The sequence below is a fragment of the Etheostoma cragini genome, chromosome 23, assembly GCF_013103735.1.
Source record: "Etheostoma cragini isolate CJK2018 chromosome 23, CSU_Ecrag_1.0, whole genome shotgun sequence".
NCBI lineage: Eukaryota > Metazoa > Chordata > Actinopteri > Perciformes > Percidae > Etheostoma > Etheostoma cragini.
Window position 1 is genome coordinate 13,039,571 of NC_048429.1, and position 14,599 is coordinate 13,054,169.

General features: G+C 40.1%; 1 protein-coding gene across 6 annotated transcripts in view; it reads right to left on the reverse strand.

Annotated features, from left to right (window-relative positions):
- Positions 1 to 3,827: 3,827 nt before the first annotated feature.
- Positions 3,828 to 14,599, reverse strand: part of gramd4a (GRAM domain containing 4a) — a 50,198-nt gene continuing 39,426 nt past the window's right edge. For 4 of the 6 annotated variants that reach the window (XM_034863307.1, XM_034863306.1, XM_034863311.1 and 1 more), the window contains 11 exons: positions 14,260 to 14,308; positions 14,085 to 14,156; positions 13,952 to 13,995; positions 13,699 to 13,808; positions 12,443 to 12,597; positions 11,835 to 11,852; positions 10,698 to 10,842; positions 10,421 to 10,514; positions 9,988 to 10,078; positions 9,787 to 9,855; positions 3,828 to 6,774 (listed from right to left, as the gene is read on the reverse strand). In XM_034863307.1, the coding sequence (XP_034719198.1) occupies positions 6,664 to 6,774; positions 9,787 to 9,855; positions 9,988 to 10,078; positions 10,421 to 10,514; positions 10,698 to 10,842; positions 11,835 to 11,852; positions 12,443 to 12,597; positions 13,699 to 13,808; positions 13,952 to 13,995; positions 14,085 to 14,156; positions 14,260 to 14,308 (958 nt within the window). In that variant the 3' untranslated portion in view covers positions 3,828 to 6,663. The remainder of the gene's footprint in view (positions 6,775 to 9,786; positions 9,856 to 9,987; positions 10,079 to 10,420; positions 10,515 to 10,697; positions 10,843 to 11,834; positions 11,853 to 12,442; positions 12,598 to 13,698; positions 13,809 to 13,951; positions 13,996 to 14,084; positions 14,157 to 14,259; positions 14,309 to 14,599) is intronic. The other 2 variants (XM_034863309.1, XM_034863308.1) reach the window with 1 other exon arrangement.

The following is a 14,599-nucleotide window of genomic DNA, read 5'->3' on the forward strand; positions in this document are numbered from 1 at the left end:
ACGGGCAGTTTGCGTGATGTTTTCTTGCTCTTTACGGATTGCTGTACATGTCCAATTAATTTCCATCGCCCTCTCATAATGAGGGTAGCCATGTTGTCATGTTAACACTGGCTGAGTAGAAGTTAATTGGAGATGGTGTTGGGCCGTAATATTCTCTTTATTATACGTTGGCTTTTGGTGTGGAAGGTGGTCAGTTTGGGGAGCACTCAGAGCCGTATAGCAGGGTAGACAGGACACCGCTCTGGTACAGTCTCAGCTTGGTGTTGGTGCTGTACTGAGCAGACTTCCAGATGTTAAGGTATTTTTGTGAAGCTAAACAATATCATCTTGAACACACCTCAATCAAAATGTCACTGAAGCATCTTAAAATGTCACCTCCCACTGTGCTGAATGACCGCATTGACTGGTGACTCATTTACAAACAAATTGCAATGGAAATGGGAAAAAGCGCAATGAATAGACAATGCAAATAGTCTCAGTCATGTTATTTACTCTTATTTGAATCCTTAAGACCTACGTCCAATCAAATAGATTCCTTAAATGTTTTTTTGGAAGCATTTTATTGTTAATGCTTTGCGGTTTCTGTGTATGGACTATAGAAGTACAGTCAATTTCTCAGATTCCCCCTGTTTTAAAAAAAAATAATATGCACCATATCTTCTACCTGCACAGAAAAATTTGTGTGCGTCATGTTACCTCGCAATCAGAGCTCTCAGACAGATGAATAGTTCCACAGCTTGAATCGGTTATATGGGCGTCATATTCACTGCTACACAAAGGGAACCACTACCTGAAATCAGAACTGAGAGTGTGTTATTTAGGTTAAATTGCACTGGATGAACTTGTGAAAGAAAGCCATTTCACCAAGTACTCAACTGCATTTTAACAATTGCATTTGTCATTGAAGAGTTTTTTTTTTCTCCCTTTCTATAGCTCAGAAACAACCAAGACACTATCTGTTTGCTACATTTATATCCACATATCCACACCAATTGTGGCCCAAAGTACTGTAGATTGAAAAATATCAGATTCTATGAATTTTCTCATCTGGGTCATATTTCCATTTACAGCAGCTATGGCATTATTTGTTTTAATTTTTGAAAACAGAATGGTTAAAAATCTGTAAATCTTTTGGAGAGAAAAAACATGATAGTTGCCAAGAAAAAAACTGCATGGGATTATCATACGTAATCATCATGTGTGTCCATAAACAGGACAGACTTGTGGGGACTCATAGAATTTATTTTCATTCTGATATCTGAATGGGGGACCACTTTTTACAGAACCTCCCTTCAGGGATCGAATTAGAAGTATTTCTAATTCTGATTGAAAATAGCCATGCCACATTTCCCCTTAACAAAATGTTACCAACAGGCTAGCATGACCCGGTTGGTACTAATGGATTCCTTAGATCATCTGGTTTCATATGATACCAATATCTTCTTAATCTTCTTCTTCATATAGAAAACACAGCTCACTATGTCATCTAAAAGACAGGAACATCTTCCTAAATGATTAAGGGGTTTTAATAACACAATCCTACACAGAGAATAAAGTACTGAAATCTCCTTGAGCAGCTATCCCTAACCTTTGACCTCCACGTGCCAGAGGGGAAGCAAAAAGAGAAGTCTCCGTCTGATTGGTCTCGACACACAAGGTCTCATAGTGACCTCATGTGGCCGTGAAGAGGCGCTGCAGTTTGGAGCCTAAAATTCCTTTTTTGTTTGTCCCACTGTCTGAACAAAAGAAGACGTGAACACAAAAGCAAAAATACCTTAAATTCATTTACTTAAATTAAAAAAAAATGTACATCACATTATCCCTTACAATAGACATGTCTTTTAAAATCTCAGTGGTTGTTGTTTTCTTCACTGTACATTTCAATAATTTGAATACAAATACCTCTTTGACAAAGAAAAGGAGAAAGTAAATAGAGGAAGCCAACTGTCACAGCTGACAAATTAATTACTTGTAATGACTGCAGTGTTTACCCCAGTAACACTTGGGCTTTATTTAGAAATGCACTGACTGAACCAAGTCTGACTGATCTTAAAACAGGACTGAATCCTTGACATTATTTTTATTTATATCTTTACATTTTTCCCGTCATAATGTCAGATTGGACAATTGATTTGTCTCTTGTACAGTGAGGGCTGTACACTCACTTGGTGTGGTTCACTTGGATGTTGAAAATGCTTTTGAAAAAACCCATAAATCAACAATTACACTGTTGGGGGGAGCTACAGACGTAATACTACAGCGAGGACACCAGCTTAAACGCAGGGGAACCTTAAGAGGACAACACCACTGTTTTTGACCAGCTGTCTGTCACTTATAACGGCAGTTAAAACCTCAAACTCTTGTGCATTATTTGCCAGTAGCGAGGTACACAGTGTCATTATGTGCAGCTTACTGCTCACAAAATTAAAGGAATATTTCAACATTTTGGGGAATGTCAATAAGCTGTCAAGTTTATATTGTCTAAATATTTGTCTGCCAAGCGGTTAGCTGTATAAAAGTTCTTGTACAGGCCTCATTCTGTACTGAACTGATTGAAACAGGTTGCTCTCAAAACCTACCGCTAGGATTAGGCATCGAGAACCGGTTCCACCTCGGAATCGTTTAAAATAAATTACAATTCCATTGGAATAGTTTCCAATACAATCATCGTTTTTTTTAGAAAACACGCGCAAGTATTGGTTTACGTAGCAGCCACTGTTCTTCCAGCATTTGCTTGTTGTGTTGCAGCCATGGAGTTCTAAAGCTTGGCTTTATTATACGTTGAACAAGTCCTGTAAACTGTAAGGAACGAATGTAACGAATCGTACTTGATAAGAACTGGAATCGGAAGGAAGAATCGGAATCCGAAATGTTCACATCAACACGATGCCCAACCCTAGCTACCGCCCTACTGAACTGCAGACAGACTGAAACACTGCTGAACATCAAAGGTTTGTTGTAATGCAAATAACTAAATCCACAGTACCATATGTCTAGATAAAGATATCTAATAGTATTCTTCATTGAATACTTCTGTTTTCAGTGGTCTTTATCAAACACCATTTCCCATTGTAGGTTTAACAATGTGTTTAGAAAGGTGTCGACGTTTTTAGACCCTTGTGATTGATAATTTTAATTATTTAGATAAATATCTAACTACAGCCAGCAGCATAAAGACTGAAAACCGCTAGCTTGGCTATGTCCACAGCTTAGCTGGGCTGCTGGCATTAACTTCATATTTTTAGAGTACAGACATGAGAGTGGTATTAAACTTCTCATCCTGTTTCCCAAAACGCCGCACCATTCCTTTAACATTTGCTGCATGCTTTTCTCAAAAGTTCCTTGCAATTATGCAAGGACATTTATTTTTTTTAAACAATATGAAATCAACCTTTTTCTGTTTCTGCCTCAAGTCACAATAGACAAACTAGATGTCAAAAACAGTGATGTTGCCGTTTCAGTCCACCATGACCATCTCTGCTCCGTACGTGTTTTGCTGCAACTTCCACTACACCGTGATGTGTGATATGACCATGTACAATGTGTGTGTATGAGGTTTAAAATACTGCTCTTGTTGTCACCATGATTTGAGTTTTCTATTGGTTGAAGGTGAGCGGAAATAGTCATGTCAGTGGTGCAGAGCCAATGAGATCTGAGACATTAATTCAAGAACAGCAGTCCAGTCTTCATAACTCCGGAGTCAAAGGAATTCAAACTGGGTTAAGAAATAAGAAAAACATCAAAACAATGTTACAACCTTCTGTAAACATGAAGCGTAGGCAGAATATGGCAGACAGAAAATCAGAGATTTGGCAAAAGAATAGTAGAGATATTTTGAACATGATACATTCTGTGCTTTCTCTGAGTGCAGCCTTGTTAGGGTCTCCCAGACCCCCCACAGAGCTGGTTTTCAGAGTTTACAGATTACAAAAGGCTTCAGGTAAAAGCTTTAAGGACTACAACGAGCCATCAAATCACACACTGAGACAGCGTTAATTTTCACCTGCTCTAACATCCCACAGGTTTACCCTTTCAATGGATCCAATTTATTCCAAAACAAAACTAGAAAATCCATTTCTGGGAAGGCAGCTGATTGAACAACAGGCCAAATCATACAAATGGATGCTAAAGTATAAATTCCATCCTTAATTACCGTAGTTTGAACTAACAAATAATAAAAGTGGTTCTTTGAACTAGTCCATTGCTTCACTGGCAACTTCATATCCAGCTCAGTTGATTGTAATTGGTAATGATGATAAGAGGACTTGTATAGATTTGAAAAGAAACCTTGACATTTTAAGTTTGAAGGGCAGCTAAGAGAAAATTATTTGGATCTCTTGAGGAGCGGTGACACAGGCGGGATTTAGTATCTTAAACTATAGAAAAAGTGTCCAAATGACCAGAATAAAAGGAAATATAAATGTCAAGGTCTCCCTTTTTAACAGTGTTCTGTAAGATTAACACATTAGAAACTAAAGCTTGTGCTGCTGGGTGTCCAATAAATAGGCATTGGTTAGGAGGAATAGCTACTCCGTTTCTCGTACTAAAATCTGAAGCAAAATCATGACCTCCAGTCTCAGATCCTATCTCCATTCCTCTCACAAAACACGGCAAAGTGTCTGATGTAGTTTGGCATCGTATTTCAGCGTATCAAACCATTCTGCAAGAGTAAAGACCGGCTTTATTCTTGTAAACGGTGTCTTTAAAATAAAGTGACGTTGAAGTATTCTGTTCAGTGTACGGTTTTACAAAAGTTTACATTTGGAGGATCTGGAACAAGTGGAAGAGCACGCAAATGTCAATCACTACTCACTGTGGCATTACAGATACGTGAAACAAAAAGGGAGTAATTAGGGCATGTTTGTATAGCTCATAGTCCTGGTTTTCCGATATTGAAAAAAAACATGAATTTATATAACTGCTTATGGGACCTAAACAGCCTGACAGGCTGCGCATTTTTGCAAGTAAGATCACCCAATCAGAATGAGATGTTTAATGGATATTTCTGCACTGGTCTTGGTTTAGATTTATAATTCAACAACACTTTAATGTATGGGGGCCTTTGTGGAAAGTAATCAATGGTTTTATTTTCCAGTCAAAGTACCTTCTTCCTTTATGGTCAGTCTGAAGATTGTCTAGCCCGCTGTGGCCGACATCAATCTGGTGTTAATACAAAGTGCTAAGATCGCATTTGTGCTGCACCGAGACCAGCAGGACGTGATCTACGCTGACTCACGCAGTCAGACAAGAGAGAAATACCATAGGACATAAGTGGTAGCTTTGAGACTATTTGCTAACACTGACCATGGAATCCAGCCAAAGTAGTGAGCATTTTAAAGTCTAGTCTGCGACGTGAATCTCAGAAATTCCAGTTAACGTTCTAATAAAGTGCAGGGAGGATACCATTGATGGAAGGAAAGACAATCTCTATATACAGTTTTTGCCTTGAAAAAAAGAAGCTTTAGACATGGGAGGCTATGTTCTCTGCTGTGTTGTGGCTCTAAATGGCAGTCAGTGTTTGAACCATCTAACAGTGGTTGTGCTCTCGTCTATGACGCAATCAGCAGACCCTTGACCACCACTTACTCATCCCAAAGGCTGTTTGTTACAAAGAGACATTTTTCAAAAGAAAGGCATTTTTGAAGAAAAGAAAATCACTACACGTTTCACATACACCCTTACAAACACTTACGAAGAAGATGCTCACAGCGTACATTAGGTTGACAAAGACGACTAAAGCAAAATGCTGCTCAAATGTGTCTATAAAGAAGAGGAAAACTAGAAATTAGACAGCAGCAATGTAAACTAACAGAAAGGCTCTGTGTCAGTCAAATGGGGATCTGACATTTTCACATAAAAAAAACAAATGTGATCACTCACATGTACACTCATTTATAATTTTGTTGGGCTATGCCACAAGACACTGATCAGCCAGTTAAAAGTCTAAGTATTTACGCTCCAAAGGTTTTTTTTGCACTGATTTTTGAAGCTAAAATTCACACAATTGTTCCTACAGATGTCTGGCAGTTTAAAGAACCTCTTGTTTATCATCTACGTAGTTGTTTCATGATATACATTTGACAGCCAGGCTGAGCACTTCTTGAAATCTTCCCACCACAGTTGAAGTCCCTTCACTGGCTGACAAAAAAGTCAGAAATAGAGCCAATGGACATTATTTGAGACCATCACTTCGGCTCACGCACCCACCCACACACACTCACGCATACATGCAAACACAGAAACAAGTACGTCAGAAAACCAGTCAGACCAGTCAGTCAGTCAGTCAGGTGGGAGGAGGACCAGCTCCCTCGCCAGCCTTCTGCTGATTGATAAAAACCAAACAGATACTCACTCCTCGTCAGAACCAGTAAGCGGATTTTGTTCATTATCCAACACCCACAAATTGTGTGTGATGTAAGTAAATCTCAACTGCATGTAGCGAACACACCCACATGTCCCCTTAAACTTGGCCTAAACAGGAAATCTACCAATCGAAGGTGGCCGATGACTTTCGATGAGGAAGCTGATGCCCATCACAAGAGGAGGAGGAGGCTTATGCAGAGCAGTGTGGTGTTCTTTTTTTAAAGTATCTTCCAGTCCAGGAGAATCTCTGCCCAAGACTTTAACCCCAGTATGGAGTTCTGTTGCTGGGATACAGGCTGCCTATAGTTCTGTGCTGGCCGGTGGTTTGGTGGTGGTTAAGATCTTCATGTATTGGGTAAAGATGGCCTCGAAAGCCTCATCCCTGTGGATCATGGCGCCAAACACCAATGGCTAGAGGGAACAGAAATGCTTGGTAATTAATGTCTGTTGTGATATTGGTGCACTACCTTGCAAGATGTATTGCAATAAAGCACCAGTAAGTCTAAATCATAAAGCAAGAAGGCTATGAGAGTGACTTATATCTTTCTGAGTAATACACCATAAAATGTTCAATGTCAAAGGTCATATGGCCAGTGGTGATGAATTCTGTCCACAGCAGTGAGTAGTAGGGCTGCACGATTATGGCCAAAATGATAATCACGATTATTTTGATCAAAATTTTGATCACGATTCTTCTCACAATTATTTGTTGATTGGGAGTGTGATGGACGCTACTCAAAAAGCGACGGCTGATCATTATGTCTGGGTCCAGCACGGGTCAAATGGCGGATACACACGTTGTGTGTATGAAATGTCTGTATTGTCACTGCGCTGCATTTTTATGAACTATGATATTCTGGCCATGGGTCACATCTCTCGCTCGAGTCCAGCATGCTCGGTCTCACACGCTGTTACTCTACCAACTAAAGTTGGTTGCATTCAATAACTTCTTCTGTGTTCTTCGCCGTGGCGGCCGCGATAGCAGAGTTACCCGCCAAAACACTGGTACAAATACAGGTTTGCCCCTCATACTTAACAATAAACAGCTGTGTTAATAAATTATTAAAACCGTAGACAAATGTCAGAAGTGTGGAACGGCGGTGTGTGGCAGGGCGCGGAGTAAGAGTAGAGAGAGTAGAGGAGAGATCCAACACAGACAGGGCATTACAGAAGAAATGGGTCATGTTACGCAAAATTAAACCATATCCATATAAACAGCATTGCAGCGAATGCGAGGACATTAGCACCGGTGCGTCCTAGAGGAGCTAACAGCTAACAGACGCTAACTAGCACCAACTAGCACTAGTCACTGCTATTGTCTGAAAAACAACAGACGGGACAAAATGTTGCGTTTACTGGTAAACTGGTAAAACCTTGAGACCGACGTATAACCGACTGCTATCTGTTGAGTTTTCCTTCAGTTACTCTGTCCTCTGTAACTGTCCACATCTAGAAACTAAGCTGCACGGGTTGCAGGGAACTACTCTGACTGGCACATGATCAGACAGTGGTTTACGGAGCGGTAGATGGGCTATGCAAATGCTTGCATATGCTATGCTATGCTTAAAAAAAAAAAATAAATTGCTTGATTACGCAAATTTGATCATGGGAAGTCAAAATAGTCAAATCTAATGGACTAGAATTGGTTCAGATGTAAAAGGAACCCAACTCTAGTCACGGAGCGGAGAAGTTAGACAAGGTAACATTAATGTCTGCTTATCTCGCCCAGCGTTTTACACAAAAAAAAAAAAAAAAAAAAAAAGCTAAAACAAAGCTGTTGGCAAACTTCTGCTGGTGAAAACAAACCAGCCCCCCTCTCTTGACCAGCGCCTCATGCACATGGCTATTTAATATGCACGTGAATGACGTCATCGGACCATGCCAATGCTTTCTGCATTCTTTATTCTCCCTAAACTTCACGCCTTCTGAGACTGAGTCCCCTTGAACAGTGTAGTTGAATAGCCCTGCTGTTAGCCAGCTGTACCTGGGCTTAGTAAAAAGCATTGTTGCATATCAAGTGTAAAGAGCCAGAAGGCATGAAGGCATGAAGGGTAAGGGGGACAAAAACATTTACATTTGGGCCACCAAAAATGTACTTTGGCCCCCTAATTTAGGGGCTTGGTGGCCCATGCGGCCAGTGCTTGAAATATAAGCTTATATTCATATCAAATCAAAAGAACTTTATGTTTCCTGTGAGGGAACTTCATTTGTGGTCAGGCACATTCTAACATACACCTACACCAATACATAGTCTGTATCAATCATACCAGAGAATACATAAATGTTAAATTACTAAAAGAAACTAAAAACCCTGGGGGAAGGATGGAGGGGGGTGTAGGGAGAATAGTTCAGAGTCTGGATCGATCAATTGGGGGGGTGTTATTGTTTGTTCACCAGTCTGATGGATGCTGGAACAAAGGTGGACGTGGCTCGTTGGGATCGTAGGGAAGGAAATGGAATCTCCGCCCTGAAGGTAATGGCACTGCTTGTTTATGAGTTTACGTTTCCTGATGGCCTGTTTGTCAAATATGGCTGTGAGAGTCGTCTGGGGTTTTCCAAAGTGTTATTGTATGATATTTAAGCAATAGAACAGTTGTTTTTTCTAAAAATTAAACCTTTCTTTTGTATATTTACAATTGCTATTTACTTTAAAGCAAACGTATTTCTATCGATGGAAAAATCGGTAGAATACTCCATTATTAAAATAAAAGATAGCTTCAGTCCTATTGCCTAGTTTGGTTCTAAGCTATGGACATTGTGAATTATGATTTAAAAATGAAAGACAAAAAACAGTACGGTCCATCTCATACACTATTTTAGTTATCAAGGCTCTGCCCATTGAAGTTTTTAAACTGAAATCCAGTGGCAGAAAAAACACACCCATATTAATAAATGCAATAATTGCAAGCCTAAACATTACTTTGTTTTAAATTCGATCCATTATATTAAAGTAATGAAAATAATTCTAAAATATAAATATGATTATTCAAAGGAGAATATTTTTCGGCGGGCCAGAGGCGAGCTAAACAGATGGCGACAGTTTAATCTACCAGTTAGTTCCACTGGTAGTTAAGCATACGGGGCCCTGGATACGTCAGCCCGTGTGTTGTTGTGATTGGTCGTAGCGTTATCCAAATGAGTGCAGTGAGATTTTTGAATTCACACTTGATGGCGCCCCTCGAGATGGGCGACTTTCATTACTCAATGCCAGACCCTTAAGCTTTCGGATTTGGGTCTGGATTTCCAGGCTATGACTAGGGGGGATCTTAGCTATAAAGTAACAGTAGGAAAGTGCAGAAGACATGTCGTTAATATGAGCTTTGTCTAAGTGACATTAAGCATATCTGTTTAAATCCCAAACTTGCCATAGATTTTATTTAAATAGGAAACAAAGGCTTGCACAGCAGTCTCTCCATACTGTACCTTCTGAGTGGAAGGAGTAGCTATAGAGATGCCCATCCCACTTCCTGGTAGGACTGACAGCACTTTATACTAGGGAGGAGTTAAAAGACACAAAAACCAAGAGGGTTATTATTAGTTTCAATTGTACAGAATTATACAATTGAAAAAAATTAAAGTGTTTCCTGCCCCTTATTACAACTGTCCACTTTTTAGAGTGATTACCTTTTGTATGTCAGTGATGTCCACCAGCTTAATAACTTTATTCTTCTTGGAGGAGTTGGATCTGGAGCTGGAGCTCTCAAAGCACAGGTAACTGACATAGAGAAGGAGAGAGAAAAGCGCTCGCTGAAAGGGGTCTTGAGGAAAAACGAGCAGGCAAGCTGAACAGATGAGAAACCGAATTGACTTCCTGTCAGTTACATATTTAAGAACTTGGAGAGCTGTAAAGATATGAGATATTCTAAGTGGATATCCAATGGACGACTGACACAGAGACAGAAAGGGAGGTTTGCTCTAACTTTTTTCAGGTTCTTAATAGCACAAACCCACTGACCTAAACTGTTACCTGCTTCTCTTCTTTGCTCCACCTTTCGGTGTAACTTCCTTTTTTCTACCAATCATAGATTTAATAATGAAAAAGATGCTCCACACTTACTTCTCTGTGACGTAAAGCATTCCGTTCCTGATATAGTCAGTGGGCATCTTCCTGTCTCTGTTTATTAGGCAACACCTCCAGCCGTTTTCACAAACTAAAAACACAAGGCAGAGAACAGCGTCAACATTGTTTTCAGTGATAAGTGATTTAAAAAATCCTGAAAAGAGATTTTTGCTTATTCTCAAACAACTTTTCCAACTTCCAGCAACAGATTCTCATTCTTAAATGAAAACAGGTACACAATGGGTTTATTTGATACTGCAGTAAATCCCCTCACCAGCCAGAGGGCGCTCTGACTCCGGCAGGTTGAAGATCTCGTAAAAAGCTCCCTTCTTGGTGCTGTGGGAGCGACCTGTCTCCTCCTCCCTGCTCACCCCACAAGGGATGGTGGCGAGGCTGCTCCGGGAAACCACCGGCTGAACCTGGAGAGAGACAGAGGAGAAGGAGGGAGGGCAAGAGGGAAAGGCGGCAAAGGAGAGGGTAAGAAAGAGACGGGAGGGAAAAACAGCCAGGATGACAGAAAAAAAGAAAAATGCCACGAAATAGGCATGTGGGAAAGGAGGAAGACAGATAGGAGGGGAAGAATGAATTGGATGTTGAGGGAAAAGAAGAAAGACAGGGATAAATATTAAAAATCAATACACAATAGAATACATGTTCCCAGGACTATTGAGATAAGTGGCTAAAATAGAAACAGCTTAACTTTCACTATTGCATTTTTTTTGCTTCTCTGCTAATGCACTTCTTTGCAGCAGGTGAGACGTGCAAAGCAGAGAGTGAGGACATCATTCACTCAGCATACAGAGCAATTATAGGCAAAAACATACTTGTTAGTTTGTGGGAAACCATATAAAATGTACCTTAATTTACATGTTTAGGTCAGAGGGGTCCTTTTTTACGGTTCAGTCCTCTCTATATAAGTGTTGCAGGTAGTCACTGACATTTAAAAGAAAACCTAATATTTACATTCCAGGGTTAATCACTAGGAGTAGGTGCAATGGAGAAAGGGAAGGATGTAATGAGCCAATAGGATATTACAGTGGTCAAGGGTCTACTCTATGTGCATTTTTAACTATTCAGTAAACACACTGCTATTTCTCACAGAGCATCTATGGCAATGGATCCAAAATGTCAACAATTTGGGAATTGTAATTATTAAGAAGTTTGCAAATGGATGAAATAATGCAATGCAATGTTTAAAAAATATGATGACAAAAAAATCATGACATAACAGAAGTTATCATGACATTTTGATCCATTCTGTCCACAAACACGGACGGCCAGTCCCGAGGTACGTCACAAATCTTGCACACACGCTCGCAGACACACGCACACACGCGCACGCTTTGAGGTGAGCTTGCAGCACACCCGGGCGCAGCAGAGGAACCAAAGGGAGACACACCAGAGTCCCTACCTTCTCAATGCCAGAGAGCTGAGAGAGAGAAACGACAGAGTACACCTGTGACTGATGCCACAGCAAAAGACACACACACACATGCTCACACACTCAATCCTACATATGAGCGAGATGCATATGTGCTGTGGCGGAGTTGTAATCTATTATTGATGTTGATACTTTATTGATGTCTTTTTTTTCTCTTAGCCCCTCCACGGGGGGACTGACACTTCAATAGGTGGAATCTTGCCAACATGACCTACAGTTAAAGCATTATATCTAGCTATCTAAATCTAAATACAATATATCTGAATATAAATGTTCTTTGGTCTATACAGAAATGACATTATTCTGTTACATTCTACCTTGTAAATGCAAAGCCTCTATGGGTATCCACTTGATTAATTTTAGCTTTAGCTAACAAAGAATTAAAGCAGCTGTAATAATTCCCATGCATTTTTAACATATTTCGTCTTTGACATGATTCAGAATCAGCAGTGTTGAATGGTCTCTGTGTGTTTATCCTCAAGAGATTTAAGAGAACCAGCAAGAGGAGGCAATAAAGGAGGAGGGGCAGCAGAGAGCTGATAAAGACGTGTATATGTATGGGGTTTCTGCCCCCTTACCCGCCGTGACACAGTGGCGTTGGTCCTCTCTTTGAGCTGAGGGTCCGTGGGAAGGCTGTTCCACACAATGTGGGGTGTGTCGTACTTGTCACGCAGCTTCGGACAGCTCTTGAACAGGAAGTCTATGATGAAGAACTTGATACCGGCGTACAGGCCTGGAGAGCAACAGACGAGGAAGGGAGGAAACAAAAAGGATTTTTAAAAAAAGTGAGTGAGTGTGAAAACAGAGTCGGCTCTCTAAACTAACTTGTGATAGCCAAGAATAACACACGGATAACAGTGAGCGTTCCCAAACACCAAACATTCTGAATGTGTTAGCCAACAATGACTTTAAATGTTTTTGTTACTGTGATGCCTGCACACTGACTCAAAACCAAAAGCTCATTTAAATAGTGTTGATACTGATGAGATATTTTATGAAACAATGGCCCAGTTGAATAATATTCTATTTTTTTTTTTTTACATTGCGTTATTTAACTATTTGTTCAATCCAGTAACTAGACAAATAGAGAATGACTAGAATTGCCACTTCATCTTCAGAATGACCACTAGCATTATATAACTTGACTACAAATCTACAGCCATGTCATCAGTTCTGTGAGGCTCATCACATATGAGATGGATGGTAAAGGTGGAAAAGAAATCCATGTCAAGGCCTAATGAGTTTGCACAATCAATGCAATAGAGGAAAAGTCATAGGGCCACTAAAGCCAGAGGGATATTTCCTCTGGGCAACAACAATGTCTGTACAAACATTTCATGGTAATCCATCTAATACATGTTGAAATATTTCAGTCTGGAGTGGACCTACCATCCAACAAAAGGCCAAAGTTTAGTTTAAAATTTGCTAGTTGCCAAATGTGGTTACAGAAGATTATTGTCACATCATTTACAGTATAAAGAAATGTATTTAGGCCTCCCGTGAGAAGTGACAACTGTACTCAGCTGCCTGATGAAAGATAACAATATTTTTTCGCAGTAAGAATCTTCCAAGGATCAATGAGCCTACAGAACTTTGAAAACAGTTTGTTTACAAGAAATTGCAGTAACTAATATTATCAGATAGGCATGCCAACAGCCTGCAGCTGCCCCTCACAGGGAGACGGAGAACAGTGCACTAGTGCTGTATGAATGCATTTGTTTGTGTGCCCAGTTGAGTGTAAGAATTTGCATTCTTTCCAGGGCCAATGCAATATTTAAAGTATGTCAGAAAGATTAAAAAAAGCTTTGTGTCTGTGTGCGTCCACGTCTCTCACCCATCATGAAGCCCATAAGTTTGTATGGTAGGACGCAGGAGGTGATGAAAGCCACCCACAGGCAGATATAAAGTTTCCGGGTGCTCTCCGGCTGCACCCACATGAACAGGCTGACAGATGCATGCACACAAACACACACGGACAAGAAAGAAGAGAAATAAAATATAAGTCCATGGGTCTTTAATGATGTGTAATCATACACTATATGATTTTACCCCAGCATTAACAAAAGTGTGACATTTTTTAAACTCACTTTTTTATCTTCTCCAAAACATCCGACATTTTACCAAACAGGTTCTGGAAGGAGAGTTTAAGCGCTGTATGAACCAATGCTGTTTCATTATCTGTGTACACTGATTTGAGAAGAACTATAAGCTGTGTTGTACCTGCGCTTTTTGTGCAACATCAAGTACAAGCTGGAACTTCTCAGATACTGTCAAGTCTTCCTTTGGCGGGTCCTGAATATAACAAAGAGAACCGTTTATGATACTACATATTTACCTCCTCCTAACACAGAAACAGGAATCAGTTGTCCAAACAGGAGGCGGGAAGCCGTTTTACCATGGGTTCATAGACCTCAGGCACAATGCTCCACTGGATCCTCCAACCTCTGTAACATAGGAAGAACAATGTATATTTTTCTATGAGAGGTTTAGTTTGGATTAAAATTGGGCCACCAAACTACTATTCAAACTCTAAAGCTTGTGTCTCCAACATCTTTACAATCTTCATACCCAGGTGTCCCAGTTTTATAGTCTAAGCCCGACATATGTCTAACAAATACTAATGTGCCCTCTTTTCATAATGAGCAAAAAGAGGAGCTGTATCAGTATCCTGTATTAACAATAATAATTATGAGAAAGGCCTGTTTTGAAAATCTCTGCATTATCATCAACATACA